This window comes from Cololabis saira, chromosome 2, assembly GCF_033807715.1.
Source record: "Cololabis saira isolate AMF1-May2022 chromosome 2, fColSai1.1, whole genome shotgun sequence".
NCBI classification, from domain to species: domain Eukaryota; kingdom Metazoa; phylum Chordata; class Actinopteri; order Beloniformes; family Belonidae; genus Cololabis; species Cololabis saira.
The window spans coordinates 28,506,754-28,525,255 of NC_084588.1; the positions used below are offsets into that span (position 1 = coordinate 28,506,754).

The 18,502-nt window shown below is 40.3% G+C and overlaps 1 protein-coding gene across 2 annotated transcripts in view; it reads left to right on the plus strand.

Annotated features, from left to right (window-relative positions):
- Positions 1 to 222: 222 nt before the first annotated feature.
- The window catches only part of syt7b (synaptotagmin VIIb), a 190,069-nt gene continuing 171,789 nt past the window's right edge, over positions 223 to 18,502 (plus strand). For both annotated transcript variants that reach the window (XM_061742547.1, XM_061742558.1), the window contains exon 1: positions 223 to 498. In XM_061742547.1, coding sequence (XP_061598531.1) covers positions 465 to 498 — 34 coding nt within the window. In that variant the 5' untranslated portion in view covers positions 223 to 464. The remainder of the gene's footprint in view (positions 499 to 18,502) is intronic.

Genomic DNA, 18,502 nt, shown 5'->3' on the forward strand with positions numbered 1-18,502 from the left:
GGCGTAGGTTACGCGGCGATACGCACCGTACGTTGCGCGTCGTCGCGTACCTTACGCCGTACCCTACGGCGTAGAGGTCTGCGTCGATTTAACGCAGAACCATAATTCAGGCTTTACTTCGCGTCACCCCACCCGTCTGCCTGCCGTCTCCTCCCATAAACCTATTCTGCGAGCAGCCCTTTGAGTGACTCTGGGCTTAGACAGTCCAGACAGAAGGAGAAAGTGAAAAGACAAGACTCCCAACATCACCTAGACTAGCTTTTTCCAACACGAGAAGAAGGGGAGGAGGACGCGTAATAAGTGCAGGCGCGTCCAATGCGTGCCAGCCGAACAAAAGCAATAAGCGGGTAAAAAGGATCAGCAATACATTGGAATAAGAGTTTATCTCGAGAAGTCCGGAAAAGCAAGAAGATTTTGCCACAAGAAAAAAGACAGTCTAAATGAGTACTTGATAAGAGAGAGTCATGCATCTCAACAGAGAAGAAGACAACAGCAAAGGTAAGCAAAAGATTTCGGCATGCCGTCGGTCGGTGGATGATTTTAATCCAGTATCTCTCTGCAAAATGCAAAGCTCTCGCGTTGGTTTCCAACATGCCCTTGAGTGTGTTTTGTTGATGTCAAGTGTGTGCTGGGAGGGTCAATCAAACATGCAAATGGTAACTGCTGTGATGGTCCGTTATTGTCTGTGTGGCTTTCATCAAAAAACGCGCTGGAAAAGCATGCATGGCAGCGAGAAGGGGTGTTGCATCCACTCAAGGTGGCAGGAGAGTCAGACTACAGACACTTGAGCACTTGTTGTGCTCGATTTGGATGAGCCGTGAAACGGTCGCGTCCACGGTCGTTTCCACACGAGGTGACCTGAGCACAGACGCACAAGGTCACACCGGTGTGCAGCCTTGCCTTGTTTGTGTGCTTTCAAGGTGTTTGGTGTGTGGCTGTCTTTCCTCCAGACGTCACTGATGTGTATCCTCGTGGTCGGAGGGGAGCATTAGACAGCAGACGGTGTGTAATCCCACAAACCTTTCCACTGTGATATATAATCATAGGTTCATTTGCAGGAGCCACAGAGGATGATTATACTCTTATGCTTTGAGCTGAGGTCGAGGTCACTGACTAACACCTGATGCTGGGGGGGTTTGCTCCTGGATGTCTGTGGACATGACGCAGACAGTATTATTAAGCCTGGTTAAATAAACATCACTAGGACTTCCTTTATGGCCACCACACCCGCTCTGAGTGAGTTATTTAAAAAAAAAATAAAATTATTTATTTTATTTTGTACATGTAAAAAACAACACTTCAAGAGAAGTTTAAGAAAACAAAACAACAAAACAAAGAATGCCATCCTTTAGCACTTGATAACTTAATTTACATGTGCAAAAAAGGAGTAGGAAGAAGTGTAAATTAATTTAATCCTACTCCCATTCACTAATCATTTACCGTAACCCATATTTATAAATACTCACACACTGTACTCACACTGCTAAATAACAGTATTATTATTATTTTTATTATTATGTACTGTAATTATACTCACACACATACCTATACATACATACACATAGTTGAATATTTCTATATATTTGTACACACATGCCCATATAAATATTTATATAAATATACTTATTTACACTATACTGTCTCTATTAACTGCATCTGCTCTATATCTATGTATATATCTACTTACACACATAATCACACACACACACACACACACACACACACACATATATATATATATATATACTGTGTATATATATACATATACATATATATAGTTAAGCACAAATGTATGGTGATGTATAGTAATAAAAAAGAAAATAACGATGAAACACCGACATTTTTGGCTATAAGTCTGTTTGGTCAGTTAAAACAACAACCAAAAACAACTTAAGAGCAACAAACTAAACTGTATGTATTTAAAGTTGTAGTTTCTCATATCCATGGAGATAAACAAACAAGTCATATGTCAATTCACTCTTTATGCGCATCTGTCAAGTTTTGTAATAATAAATAATACATTTATAACGCACTTTATATTTACTAATCTCAAAGTGCTACAGAGCAGAAAAATAAAACATGAAATTTAAAAAAAATATATATTTAAAAAGAGAGCATATAAAAGATATATTTAGCTATAAACTTTCTTAAAAAGGCGAGTTTTCAGGTCACATTTAAAAGCCTCTGCAGTCTGTGGAGCCCTCAGATGGTCAGGAAGGGCGTTCCACAGCCTCGGAGCAGAGGAAAAGGCCCGATCGCCCATAGTGCGAAGCTTGGTTCTGGGGACTTGGAGGATGTTTTTGGATGCAGAACGGAGGTTGAATGAGGAGGTCTGGAGGGTGAGTAGTACTATTAAGTATTGGGGGGCATGTCCGTTAATGCACTGATGAGTGAGGAGGGAGAGCTTATACTCAATTCTGAGTTGGATGGGGATGGGAATGAACCTCAGTCTCCTTCTCACGCTCACCTTTGTGGGTATGATATGAGATATGATTTTTTAAATCATTTTTAATGTTTTATCATTTACCAGACTGTATGCATGCTGTTTAGTGAGGAGTTCCCCACGTGGTGCCTTGTGCTCTACACAGAGGTGCAAAGCATCATCCCCCATCTAAAACCTTATTGTCAGATTTGGGTTCACCTGGGAAAAAAGATGAGTCACCATGTGACTATTTTGGGGAACAAAATCAGCCCCGGTAACATAAGTCATCAAATTTAAGGAAAAAGAGTTGGTTAAAAGTTTGTGTTGTTGTTGTTATACAGTAAGCATGTCTGACATGCATGTTACATCAAATGAATATCTTTTAACTGATGGAAATGTGACCGTATGTGTCTGTATCTGAGTGTCTTGAGGAGACAGTGTTTGTGGGTCTGAGAAGGAATGTGAACCGAAGAGCCAAAAGGTTTAATGAAGAGGTTAAATTGAACTATTGGGCTTAAAACCAGTATCTCATCAGCCCATAAAGTGTAATAAATTAGAAATATTAATGAACAGTTTTTCAAAATGCAAATCAATTACATCAGGTGGAGTCGGTGAGTTAAAAGTAGGTTTAGCGATTTCTTGCGCAGAACGCTTTTTGTCACATTCTGTGAATATATCGTCACCATAGCAGTCTATCTCGTGGGCAGACCTTGTCTTTATATGGATGCAGAGGGTAAAACATAACAAACATTGCTCCAGCCAGTCATCAAGAGGAGGAGGGCTCATGCTCATGCACATTAAGTGGCGGAGGGTGGGAGAGGCTTGGGAGCATTCTCTCCAGTGCTCTCCCTCCAGGGAGCACTAGACGGAGATGGATGATTTAGTTCTTTGAGTATTGTTGATGCCCATATTAGAAAATACCTGCTGATACTGCTGAAAATAAGGGTAACGGTTAGATTTTATAAACTGAAATACAATTTTGCTTTTTTGCTCTAAAAGCCAAAAAAAAGAAGTTACTCAACGCTGCCTTTCAACTGGAGAAGTGGTAGGACATAAGCTGTTGGATGGAGATAGGTTAAAAGGAAAAAGGTTTGATTTGCTAATAAATAAATAAATGAGAATTAAAAATAACACTGGAATCGGGTCAGTTCTCAGTATTGGGCAGTACCCAAAGGAAAGAAAAAAAGTTATTGGAACATCTCTACCACACAAAAAGACCGGAGAATGACATACACAAACACACATATATATACTGTATATTAAGGGTGTCAAATTGCCATGAATTGATTACATGCATATTTAGCGCATTATGTTTTTGAAGTCAAGTCAAGTCAAATTTTATTTGCATAGCACATATAGAAACGGCTGAGCCGCAACCAAAGTGTCTCACAGAAAGTGCTTAAATGCTAAAAGCGAAGACATAAAAAGGGACATTTTTTAAGAGATATATGAAAAGAAAAGGGCTAAAAGACTAAATCTGGACAAGATAATATAAAAAGACACTAATTAAAAGCAAGGGGAAAAAGGTGGGTCTTTAACTGAGATTTAAAAATACTTAAAGACTGGGTCGCCCGGATGTGTAGGGGGAGGGAGTTCCAGAGTCTGGGGGCTGCCACAGTGAAGGCTCTGTCCCCCCTGGTTTTAAGCCTGGTCCTGGGCACTTCCAACAACAGTTGGTCGGCTGACCGGAGTGCTCTAGATGGGATGTGGTGGTGGAGAATATCAGACAGGCATGTGGGGTATGTGGGGTTTTTTAATCGCTTAATCTATTTTTTAATCTCTAACTTTACTTTTTCTGTGTGCGAGTTGCCTTTATTATGAAATCTGTGTTCGTGCTTGAGTTGTTAGGGGCGGGAAACAACGGTCAGTCCCACCTTGAAGTGGACATTGTTGGCTTGTTTAGCTACGCTGGTAGACTCCCATTGTAGCTGGACAGGCATGGGGGAGGGTTAGTAGTGGACAAGAGAGGTGAAAATGGAGGAGAATGTGAAAGTTGTCGGTCCAGTGAATGGGGAATTTACATTTCTAAAATGCCCCCACAGCCCCGTTGATAAAGGTAGAATGATATGTGTTCTTTGTAAAAAGGAATTTGCTTACCACCGAAGCAGCTCAAGTTTAGCCTACCACATAAAAGCAGAGCACCCAGTCGCGAGCTCAGCCACAGCTAGCGTTAGCAGCAACGATGTTAGCTTTTATCAAGCCACAGCAACGCTCTTCCCCAAACTAAACTGGAGGGGAGCACCCTGCCCATGCGCACGTCTGCCATATAGAGGCTGGCAAATGTTGTTGCCAAGTGGATGTAAATGGCTAGGACTGTATCTCTTCAAGTCTGTTAAAAAAATAAATGACTTTATAAAGCCACTTTTTTTCTTATATATCAATCTTTTGATCTGCCACAATAATGTAATGAATTTAAAGGGAAACACCTCAATTTGAGGGCTTTTCTCAGCTATTTTTAGGGGAGATTAAAAAAGAGATTAATTCGATTAATGAATTACAGGTCCTAATTAATTAATCACTATCTTTTTAATCGCTTGACAATACTAATATATATAAATTAATTACAGTGTGGTTAGCAAACACTACATTAATAAAGCACAAAGCAGCCTGACTTTAAAATAGACTAACTTACTGCATGCATTAAAGGTGATGTAAAGTTCTTCAATTTTCTGTGTAGTTCGCCACTTAAGTCCTCCTCTGAAAACAGATGATGCTTTATGCTCACAGGCTGTGTCAAAATGAATCCGATCAATAGCCCAGACTTCTAACTCGAAAGTTAGAGCCCAGCCGCCAGCTTTAATTGTCATGTTGTATTACCTTGTGCAGTCCAGACAACACATTTTCCTGCAGACACAATCTCTTTTTAGATTAACTTCAGGAAATTGTTCATCAGCTATATACGTTGTAATTTATCTTTAAAACAAAAGTGAATGTTTGTTTGTTTTGGAGCCTTTGAAAAGATTATTCTGTATGTGTAAAAAGACACCAGCATGAACATAATTATTAGTTCTCTTGAGATCGATAGCAGTTGAAGAGTAAGATTAATGTTAAATTTGATGATATACATATCTGAGAAGATGCATAATTTGTTCACAGCTTGCTGTTCGTATAGATCGTTGATGTCATTTCTTTTTTTTTTTAAACAAATGCAGGAAATTAAATCATTAACATTTTTAAAAACAACATTCCTGAAGCAGATTGTAAAGGATTAGCTCTTGGAGAATCGTCACCTTATATGGATGAATGGAATTTCATTGCATAAAGGAGAAGGCTGCAAGTCTGAGCTGGACACCTCCATGCTTCAGTGTCAGTGCGTCACAAACCATCATTCATCAGCTGATTCAACAGCTGATATAGCCACAGAGGCAAAGGATTACTCTGGTAACTATTATCAAACACTACACCATCCAGTTACATTAACAAATGCCACCTAAAACTTTACTGTGCAAAAAGAAAAAGGTTTATGTTAAACCATATGCAGACATTTCTGGGCTCAGAGGCATCTTGGGTAGACCATCACACAGTGAAATTGTGCTTTGCGGTCAAAGAAATCAGTATTCTTGTTCTTTTTTGTAAGAAATGTACAGTATGCCTTACTCTCCTGTCTAAAGTTAAAGAAGACCGTAAAACGTTATGAGCAAAAGTCAAAAATTGAGGTTCAAGTTCTCATTTAAGATGTCATTTATGTGGAAAAAAAACTAATTCAAAACATATACATGTCACTAATTAAAGCAACACAACACTTTCTTAATAAATAAATAAATTTCATTTGAAAATGTATGCTATCTTCGGAGGCATTGGATAGGTGTCATGGTCCTCTGTCCCTGCTATCAGCAAAAAACAGTCAAAGTAGCATTAGACAACAGCGTGTAATTTACGCCACTGTATCACACATTAACAATGATGACGTTAACTCACAGACCTACAGTGGACATCACAGCAGAATTGATTAGGAGGCTAAAAAAAGTGATGAAAAAGAGAAAACGAGAGAGACCAAACAAGCAAAACAAAACATTTTCCTGGCGCTGCTTTATTGTGCAGCATTTGCTACTCACTTTTCAATTTGGTAAATCGCTACATCTGATGTCAAGTTAGCCCACCTTCACAATTAACCTTGGTTAGTATAAAAGTGATGTATTACTTCATGGTACATTGGAAAATAAATAACAGAACACTTAAGGATTACTATGTTGACTTATTTTTTCAGTTTTAGTATTTAGATACAAATGGTTTATACTTGTATATTTTAGGCTGGTCTGAGAGCTTTTCTGTGAATTTTCTTGTTGCTTGTTTTATTGCATAGCTACAACTCTTAAACCTCAACATTATATAAGACGTTGAACCTTTTTTTGATCATAATGCAAAATTTAAACTAAAGCGTAGTGAACTATGAGTATGAGGCTGAAAATGCAGTGCCACATTGCAACTAATTAAATACCTCTTGCCTCACCTCCTTGTTCAGAGGTCTATAATGAATGCAAAAGAAAGTAATAATAAAAAGAAAAACAAGGTAAAAAGCCCTCTGTAGACGTTTGTTTGTAACTCTGGGATACAGGGACCTTCACATAAAAGGCTTAAAAGAAAATAAAGAAAATAACCTTTTTAACTGATTCTGCACTTATTAATGCATAATTATGTCTGAGAATTACATTTATTGTTTTACTAACTTCAAGCATCACAAGTATTGACCAGAAGACCATTGGTGCAATACTCATTTTGGAACTTGCTCTGTAGTCTGTAGATCTTTCTGCAATGGACATACGGGCCAGGTGTGCATGTCAGGCATCGAGTACGCCTTAAAGCTAAGTGCAACAGAGAGTCATTATTAATCTGGCCCATGAGCAGTCAGAGATAACTGCTCAATATTAGTGGCATTCCGATTCAGCTGGAATAGTGTAATTAACTTCAAAACTAATGGACTGGAATCTTATTAGTGTTTTGAGGCAAACTATGAGAGAGAGGAGAGAGACAGAGCAGTAATTAAGACAACTGGAAACAAAGGTATGTCTGTTGAATGTTTTACTGTGAGCTTCAGTGTATGGAAGTAAGCCACTTAGATTTACAGACTCAAGAGAGCAGACGGCGAGGACATGAACGCAGGAATATTGCTCTTCTACTTAGCTGCGCACATATTTATAACCAAAGATAAATGGGATAGAAGAACCCATCAAATTTCACATTTCAGACAGGTAGAGGCCAAACAATGTGTCATAGAGATGGGGTGGGGGTATGGGACAATTGTTTTCAGTAAGGACTCGGAAAACAAATTAATCAATTTTTGGGAAGACTGTCACAGTAATTTTCCTCAAGCTGGGAGGTCTGAAAGTAAAGGAATGAACAGTAACAAGGTTTCACCGTGAAACACATTGGAAGGTCTGTTTGTCTTTTAAAGCAGATACACTCCAGAAAATGATCAAGATCTATGGTAACATGCTATTATTGGAGGGTGATTCATTTCTCTACACTGGGAGTGTTTTCACAAAGCTACTCTCTATATTAATGTCACAAAAATATCTGAAGGGAGTCTGGGTTGTCAGTCATGGGTTGAGATTGCCGCTTTGTCTTTGTTTAGATGTTTTTATTGTTCTTTTGTGTCATAGGAATTTAGATGTCAGTCAGAATAAAAACATACTGGATGTCAGCCACAAATAACACAATAAAAACAACCTGTTTCCAATGATGTGAGTCTCTACATGTAGTTCAGTGATTTTGTGCTGCTCTTATATAACTCTGCTACAGCCATTTCTATATGTTAATGACAGCATCCCGGTGTCCATTTTATTTGCCCTCCCTCTGTTTGGTCATATCACTTGACCCTTTTAATCTTGTCTGGGTTTTACTGTGCACTTCACAATTATTGATGGAAGAGAGGCTTTGGGAATCTGGTTGAGGTTGCATCAAGAAAAGTACCGCTGTAGCAGCAGTGTGGGCTGAAAGAGTTACTGGCAGATGGGGGGCTGGTGGAGAAGACCAAAATAGATAATTGGAGACCTAGGCATAGAGAAAGCGAGAAAGGTACTGCTGATTTTGAGAGAAAAATGTATGTTGTGCTTGCAAGTCGCGAGTGCTTCTGAACAGAAAGCAAAAGATAAAATGATACCAACACTATGCCTTTTAATCACTGGAAACATTTGAGAAACCCCAGAGGGGATCAAGAATGTAAACGTGATTTTTTAGGATTATTAACGTTCACGGACCTAGCAAAAAGGTGCTTTTGTTTGGTAAAATGCTGACAACAAAAACAGCAGTTTGTTCAACTAAATGTCATCTCTTGAACTCTTAGTATGATACTAAAGAATTGTGTCAGATAAAAGAGTAAACATAATTTACAAAGTTATTTAAGTTTTAGTGTGGAACATTTAGAGCAGAATTGTATCATATCATCATCCATATTACACTTCTACTCCACCATAAAACACTCCTATCGCTCCATACCCCTTGCCCCCCTTGGACACTCGGACCACAGCATTATACAGATGGTCCTCGCATACAGGCAGCAACTGAAAAGGTCAAAACATCCAGGACTACAGTGAGGAGATGGACTCTAGAGGCGAAGGACAGGCTTTAGGACTGCATGGAGTTTACTGACTGGGAGTCATTGAGGGCCCTTGAGGATGACAACGGCAGTTTTTCTGACACTGTATGTTCTTACATCAGCTTATGTGAGCAGGTCTGCCTCTCAACCAAAACCATTACCAGGTACAATAACCAAAAGCACTGGTTCTCCAAGCGGTTTAGAGAGCTCAGACGCCAGAAAGAACAGGCGTACAGAGAAGGTCATATGGACACATTCACGCTGGCCAGACAGGACCTCAAGAGGGCCATTCAAATTGCCAAACTGGACTATTGTGCCATCTTGAGTGTGATTCAGGCACCAAGGACTCTAAAGCTGTGTGGAGGAGCCTCAGAACCAAGCCCTGTCATCACCCCCTCCCCCGGACTGGCTGATGGTCTCAACACCTTTTACACCAGGTTTGAGAGACCACATGCCTCCCCATGGTCTCCACTCCCATGCCCCGCTCCACACCCGCTCCACACCCTCTCCAGAACTCACTGCACCCCATATCTCACCCCCCCCCCCCCCCCCCCCCCCTCGCCTGCCTCCCCCCCCCTTACCTTCGCAAACAGAGACGTTATCAAGGTCTTCACTCAGTCGAAGCCCAGAAAAGCCCCGGGGCCCGATGGCGTCTCTCCAGCAACACTGAGGCACTGTGCCACCCAGCTGTCACCAGTGTTCTCAGACATCTTCAACCGGTCCTTCTCTGAATGTTGTGTGTCCCCTTGGCTCAAGACATCCATCATCGTCCCAGTTCCAAAGAAGGACAGGATTACGTGCCTGAATGACCTCAAACCTGTCGTGCTGACATCTGTAGTCATGAAGAGCCTTGAGAAGCTCATCCTGTCCTACCTCAAACCCATCACGGACCCCCTCCTTGACCCTCTACAGTTTTTCTACAGAGCAAGTAATTCTGTTGACGACACCATCAACCTCAGCCTCCACCACATACACCTGGACCAGTCGAGTTCCTACGTCAGGGCCCTGTTTGTGGGCTGCAGCTCGGCTTCAATACCATCATCCCAGCCTGCACACCAAACTGCTACAGCTACATGTAACCAGTCCCATCTGTGAGTGGATCACTGACTTCGTCACCAACAGGAATCAACAAGTGCGGGCTGGCAGCCACCTGTCGGCCCCCTTTATCACCAACACTGGTGCTCCACAAGGTTGTGTCCTCTCCCCCTACCTGTTCTCCCTGTACACCAATGACTGCCTCTCCAGCCACTCATCCATCAAGCTGGTCAAGTTTGCTGATGACACCACAGTCCTGGGCCTCATCAAGGATGACGATGAGACATACAGGGACACGGTGTCACAGCTGGCAGCGTGGTGTACACAATACAACGGTGGAGATGGTCATGGACTTCCGGAGACACCCACCCTCCCACCCCTCATTTATCATCAACAGCTCTACAGTTCAGGTGGTGAACTCTGTGAAGCTCCTGGGCACCACCATCACCAGTGGTGGGAGACACACTCGTCCAAGGTCATCAAGCATGTGCACCAGAGGATGTTCAGTCGGAGGATCTTCCTCCGACTGCTCCGCAAGATGAACGTCTCCCCCAAGGTTTGTTCCCACTTCTACAGAGCAACCATTGAAAGTGTCCTCACCTCTTCCATCACTGTGTGGTTCACTGCATCCTCTTCCCACACCAAGAACAACCGGAGTGCATCATGCGAACAGCCAGATATCTCACGGGCCTCGAACAGTAGCCTGTGTGTGTTCTGAGGGCCAGGAGGATACTGGGGGACCCATCTCACCCCGTTCACTCCCTGTTCACTCCCCTCCCATCAGGTCGCAGGTTCAGGTCCATCAGAACCAAAACCACCTGGCACTTGAACAGTTTTTTCCCCCAGGTGACCACCCTCTTAAATAAAGGCATCTCAGCCCCCCCGCTTCTAAAAGACGCTTAAAGAACACTTTATTTCATTTTTCATTCTTGCCATCCTGTAAATACTCCTGGTGATTGTACATATTACATACATATTATATATTTTTTAATTACTTATGTTTTTTGTATTTTTATTTTTAATTGTTATATTATTGCTCAGTGGTGCTGTTTTTACCAGGTCAAATTCCCGTGAACATTGTACATTTGGCTAAATAAAGCGGTTTCCGATTCTGATTCTGATTAGATTTCACTAAGATGGAATCACATTATTTACCTTAGCTTAATTTATACTGGACTTTCTCTTTACTTGCACCATGTTGCATCACCAAATTATTATAGATGAACCTAACACTGGCCCTGGAGTGAGGCCTTTTTCCAATCCACTTTTTTTTTCTAAACTCCTGAAAAGGTGGTGGAGAATTCGGTTGGATGAAATGTGCAATTTATGCCACTAGATATCACTACATCTGTCACACTGGACTGTTAAGCATGAAACCATTGTGACCTGAAAATGTTGACGAATAGTGGTTTACACCATACATTGACATTTTCAAAATATACAGACATTGAATAAAATAGAAATAAATTAAATAAAACCAATAAGATAAAAGAATGTAGAAGGTTTTTCAGAAATTCAGAAGGATGAGGAGGTCTTAGATCTGAATCTGTAAATAGGAATGTGAGACACAAACTGCAATATTAAAACTTTCATGCTGCAATTGAATCCCAATATCAAATCCAATAAGTTAATGCGCAGATGTTTTTCTAATTCTAGATATTTCTCCGGGTTACACATTAACTGTATTTAGACTGCTGCTGATGAAGCTTCACACTGTACTCTAAAGTCAGAACTATGATATGACTATGATTATGATTTCAAAGGGAATATAATGTTGAATTCCCAGCACCGAAGTAGTGGACTAACTTGATAGACATTTGAGAGCTGTCATCTGAAGGGAAGGTGTCCACATGTAAAGTATAATTATTTTAACTCATCTTACCCTTGATGAACCTGGCCAGCCATTCAAATTATTTACCTCTAATTGATTTTGACTTTGGCGTCCAGGTGCGGTTCCTTTTATGCCCGTTGGCACTGTCCCCTGGAAATCATTCAATGGGCATAAGATAAATGAAGCATGAAGCAGGAGTTCTAAGGTGTCATAAGCAATTCTGCAGCCATCATGGTTTCTTGGATGCTCCTGTCATTGCAAAAAGCCCACCCCGCTGTGATTGGTTTGGTGCATTATCGGTGGAAATAGCTGTGAATGGGTATCATGAAGTGGACAGGTATGGCTGGCCAAGTGAACCACTGATGATATTGCCCTAAGATTTATCATCTTACTACCTTATAATGTTTAGAAAAATGTAAAATCACTTATAATCATTTAATTTAATCATGTATTTCTATTCAGTAACTGAATAAAATGACATTTATAAGGTAAATGATCTGAGTTCTGCAACAGGTTGCATCTGTGCCTCCCTTATTGCTTTTTTTAAACTTTTACATGCAGTTTCTAGTAAATGAGATGAACCAAGACAACAACACGCTCCTTATAATGTGTTTGCGTCAAGGCATTAATGGAAGTGGTGGGTTGGAAATATAAAAAGAGTAAGTGCTGTCTCCTAGAAATTATGTCCTTACTTATTCCCCATTTATACTGTAACACAATCACTGGCTACATTACATTAATAGGAAACAGTTTTTTTGAGAGTGAATGCATTTCCACATTTGTTAACTGTTTTAGGAGTCAGGGGTGTGTGGAAGGCAGAGCAGTACAGATATCACATTTTTCAAGTAACAGTGGGCTGTTTGTGTAATGAAGGAGATCACAGCCTGTTCTTGATCTCAAGTAAGTACTATTTAGTGAATTATATTTAAATATAAACACATAAATGCTCAAGTCACTGCAACATATTGATATTACAAGTATTGATATTCACTGAAAGATCAAATATGATGGGAAAATTATGTTGGAAATGTGACTGATGTACTGTATTCTGTTGTATTCGACCCACTCTGGTAAAATGCTAGACAAGAGGTTGGGTCTAGGTGAACATGCTTTTTGGTTCGTTTTGGCGAAACGTGTTTTGATTAAAACAGTACTTTATAATGTGAGTATTATGCCAGGAAAAATAAAGACCATGACCCGCAGTCATGTTTCCGAACAGGTTGTTTACTGTCATTTAGAAACAGGAAACAAAGAACTTTGATAAAGTGGGGATGTATGCTGAATGCATGCTGAATGCATTTGTTTCTTGACATCGCTGAGCAAAATTCCCATAAAAATGATATTAAATGATCTAATAGAAATATGGACCTCTATATCTCCTTCTGCTTCTACTTTCTTTTTTAGGTATTGAAAAATCTCTGATAGGACAGCTTTGTCGATCGGTTTCTTTTTAGAGAAAAGGCATTTTTATTGGCATTCACGTCCCCCCAGATGGTGGAAAAGTCTGTTCTGTCTGAAGACAGAAAATATTGCAGGAAAAGTTGGTAGTGCTTACACGTTTGAGATGAGGGAAATTTGAATCTGCAAACACCTTGAAGCAGATGGCTGTGCTCCTGTTGTCGGTCGAACTGATTTACTGTACCTTAAAACTTATCTTATGCACAGGAATTAATCAAAGTGCCAGGGCAATTGTGTGTGTGTGTTTTACTGTCCTTTCTAATCAAAATGAAGCACTTTCACCTTTTGCAGCATATTAGCATGAATGTGTATGTGGCTGGTGGCAACATCAAAATTTGTGTTTGTGAGACTGGTTGGTGGCATCAAAGGTGGCATTGCTCTCTTCTTAACTATGTCAGATTAAAAGAGTGCCATCTGACTTGAGCCTTTGTGACCTTCATAGTGAGACAACTTTCTATCTTTTTTGTTTGTATGGCTTTTGCTGAACTGCTGTCATTCTTTATAGGAAAATGTTTCCTGTAAAAAAGCAAAGAATGAAGGTGAAAGAGAAAAAAACCTCACTGAAGCAGTGATGTATGCTACCCCACCCCATCAGGTGTCCCTGAAAAGACCTACTTGTGTTGTGACAAAGCCGTGACCTCCAAATGCTGCCCATCGCTTGGCTGGGTCGCCCAGCCATTGTGGTTTTCTAACAGCTGATTGAACAGTAAGGACTCTTGGATAAGGATGCACTTCTTGTAAGCATTCTGATAGACATTTAATCTTGATCTTTTAGGTGTAGATCAACTGGACAGAACCTGCCTGGAAACCTACAGTCTGCTACAAGTGTTAAAGTGGTGATTTCTTAATCGTAACAGCTACGTAAGATAGCATAGATATTGTTTGGGACTCCTATTTCAACCCACAGGGGCCGTGTGTGGCTCTGAAAGGCACTCAGGATGAGTAAGGCAGAGAGCTATTTGTGGCTTCTTGTCCTCTTGCCCAGAATAAAGCGAGAGAGCTCGGTCGCATCAATAGTAAATGTGCAACTTGGCTTTGCCTGTGTTGTCAAGCAGGACATAGAAAATAAATGTGGATGGATGGTTGGATGGATGCATCCATGAATGGATGGATGGATGCATGCATGGATGGATGGATGGATGAATGGATAAAAAAGGATAGGAAATAATCAAGACACAAGAGGCATGCACCCCACTTCCACAGAGAGAGGCTGACAGGATATTATAAGACGAGATATCAGCAGTCTAGCCAGGAACAGATGGTGAGACAGAGCTACGCACAGACAGGTTTTTCCTGCCAATACAGTACTGAGAGAGGACAATGTCGGCGTGTGCAAACGCAGACACATAAAATAACATAGTCTTAGACTTCTAAAAGTCTTGAAGAGGGAGCATCAATGATTTCAAAAGCTGCACTGCTGTCACCGTCACACCCCTGGCTCTTCATTCCTTCTCTGCTCTTTTGCTGAGTTTTTCCCCCTTTTCCACTTCTCTGCTACTGAACCAGCACTTATCTTTTTTTTCCAGTGGCACTCTTTACCCTCCCTCCGAAAGCAAAGTGTTAGAATAATGGATTTAAACACTAACAAACAGTCATGTCTGCATGGTATACTGCGATTTGGTTCAACCCAGTTTTGGATTCAGTTCAGAGGAAAAACATTTATGGTGGAATGATAAATTATTCATTACAGGTAGGAGAGAGGAAATATACTTAAATAAGCTAATGCAAAGAAGCTCTTGGGGATTATTAGGTGTACCACAAATGTTTAGTTCACAGTTAATTGAACATGAGAGATCCTAACCTAAGAACCACCCTGAGGTAGAGTAGACATCAGCTGGTGTCCAGGTTCCATGTGGAGCTCTGGTAGTCCTGGAGGCCTTTCACAGTCAGAGGAAGGGAGGGGGACTGTACACAAAAACCAGCTGCAGCTTATATTGATGGTCTCTCACTGGCCAGGAGGCTGGGTATGTCACTCATCCATAAAATCCCAGTGCCGGCGGAAACCTTTCAAGTCCTTTTAAGTATTCCACATTTTTTTAGCCCTATTTCAACATGGCTTTAAGGAGGACTATGCAAAAATGAAAACTTTCAATTCTTTACCTTAATATACCTTACCAGGAATTGTGGCCAAAGACTTCATATAATCAAAGTCCTGATAGAGCCCTGCAATCAGGGTGTGAACAGTAGTATACTTCCCTTTAACCATCTCCACAAATTCATTGTGGATCTCATTCATAGTGGCCGCTATCCTGTGGGACACCTGTCTGAAAAAGCCCTTTCGGATTACTCAGATCACACTGGTTGTTCTGACTGTCCTCCATTTTATAGTGATAGAAGCTGCTGTGCTTTTGGCACCTTTAACACTGCAGAAATGTTCCTGTATTCTGCCGCACATCTGTTCCTCACACAATCCTGTTTCACAGGTCTACAGACAATTCTCTGGATGTCATGTGGTGTTTTCACTCTGAAATACACCATCACCCGTGAACCTTTGTTTAGTAAGTGGTGTGTCTTTTGATGTCCAGGGAATTCACTTAGATACAGGTGGACATTGTGGGAGCTTTGTGAACTGAATTTTGAGTGTCATGACAAACAGCCTGATTCGTTCTGATTGTGCAAATATTGTGGCCTGATGGATCAGACATCTACAAAGATGTAAGGACTTAAAAACAAACCATAGGGCCTCCCCATCCGAGGGGCAGCACCAGCGGTTGCTTATCAAACTTCCTTTGTATGCGCTTGGTTAGCACTACGACCAATCAGAGCAACGAACAAAGTGACATATTCAGAGTGATGAAAACGAGTCAACAGGAGAGTAAGTTGTGTATAAAAGAGTTTGATGGAGTAACAGACACCAATGTAACAAAAAGGAAATCCAAGGATTGTTGCTGTTTTTGAAAGCAGAATTTCAGAATAATTGGAATGCTCTAACACTCAGCCAGTGTCTGTCACATCAGGAACTGTTTGAAACACAGCTGACTACCCGCTAACGTTAGATGGATATACATAATCTTGTACAGATTACTTCTTGTATAAATTACTTTATTGTCAGAGCAAGATGCCTCTTACCATTTGTAAATGAGATTGGCTTCATCCACCACAATCCCTAAGAGATTGTGACGGAAGATCATGGCAGCCAAAATGTCTTGCTATTTCGTCAAAAGCTGGGACTCAGACTCCTGAATATCAGCTGGCATTGGGCACTTCAACTCTCACTCTCATTGTGGATGGCAAGTTGTGGGGCTGAAAGTCCAAATTAGTTTGCCTCTTTCACTAGGAGTTCCACTAGGGGGACCAACGGCGAGACAATAACTACTAGTGGATTTTCATATTGCTGCCAGTGCTAACTGGTAAAATACACTTTAGCCATAAGCTGTCGAAAAATAGCAAATACATTTATCTTCAAATCAATGGTTTGAGTGCCATCTTCTGTTCAATTTTTAAAGAAAAAGTCTGATTCTTTTACTGAATCTGTATGAAAACAGTGTAGATGCCAAAGCCAATTCAAATGTCAGCTATTCCTCAGCTGCAGCCATCAAAACCAGATTACATTACCGCTCTTTCGTCATTGAGTCAATACCGCCTAGAGACTCTCGCTGCAAGGATAGACTGATTTGATTGGGTCCTCATGACTTTTGGGCAGAGTGAATGTGCTCCAATGGATGGGAGATGTACCTGCAAGGCAAATTTTAATTTGCTAGCGGTACGCCAAGATTTCTAAGTTACAAATATTTTCCACTTGCACAATAATAATTAAACTGCTCCAAAAACTTGTTTTTATTGTTGGGAAATATGGTGTAGAGTAGTTAGAAAACATTCAGTTGAATCCTGTATGAGTCAGAAAAATAATATGTGAACTAGAGGGAGTCTACAAATCTTTTCTCTGTATTGTTCCCTTTCAACCTTTACTCATGCTCTGATGGAACCCAGAAGCTATTTGTTTTTAAAGATTTCTCAGGTAAAGTGCACACTAAAGGATAGACAGACATTCCCCTCAAACGAAGTTTCAATATTTACCCTCCTTTCACTTGACTGGATGAATCACAGAGCTGTCAAAGGTCTAATTCAGGGCAGCTGATTTGAGAATACAGAAATTGTGTCTTGCATTATTCACACAGTTAGTGTCTGTTAAATCAAGGGTGAAATACAGGTCATGTAATAGCGGAAACCTGCTCTCTTTTTTTGAAGTATGAAATTATCAAGAGAGAGACTGCCTCATATAAATGGCTTTGTATAATTTGTAATCTCGTGTGATTTTTGAGCTGTAATGCACTTTTAAGAAGCTGGATTGAGTGAATATTTGATGTATGGATAATAACTATTGGAACATTCACTTTTGTACAAAGCTGTTTTAGCTCTTAGGCTGCTTTTGGGCTACGCCAGTTTCAGCCTGATTTGCAGTCAATGGGCTTCATTCATGGACATATGAGCAGAAGCACTTGTGCAGAGCAAGGTTTAGTTTGTTTCAGCCTTCGTGATAATGTTAGTAGCCCTGAACTTTTTGTACACACAAACAAAATCTGCTCCTGCAGCTGACCACACTTAGAACTTGTGTAAAGAAGAGTGCACATAAATATTGTTTGTTATTTTTACAACTTGATAAATGATAAAATGATGTTTTAATGATGTGTTTTAATGATGATAATTAAACAGAACTGCAGCACATTTATCTTAATTGTTGGAAAAGTGAGCGGGAAGTGAATTGCTTCCAGTTTACCAGATAAATAAATAAATAAATACATAAATACATAAATAAATAAATAGATTCAAAAAGTGCATGTTTGGAATTCATTGTTTTTTTGACAATAAACTTACCTAATTTTATTGGGCAATAACCTTTATACTCTTTTTGTAGTTCCAGCAGCCTTGAAGTACAGGTGTACATAATGCGCTGTAAATTTTATTCCTACCCATCATTTCTTAATCTGTGTTGAAGCAAATCTTTTCCTGGCTGTCGCAGGGTCACATAATATGACAAGTATAAGCTTACCTTCAGAGTTTTCTGTTGACTTCTTTGGACGCATATTACTTTTTAAATGAAGTGCAAGTCCTCATCAGTTTTAGTTTTGTTCATGCAGTGAAATGCTTTTTCTTTTGTTTTGTTTGTTTTTTTGTATTTACAGCTTTATATCAAACGTTTTTCGTTTTACGTCTTGAATAGGTCGTTGGACAGAAAGCGCGGCATTACCGCCATTAGTCACCTCTTTCCAGGCCTGTTTCT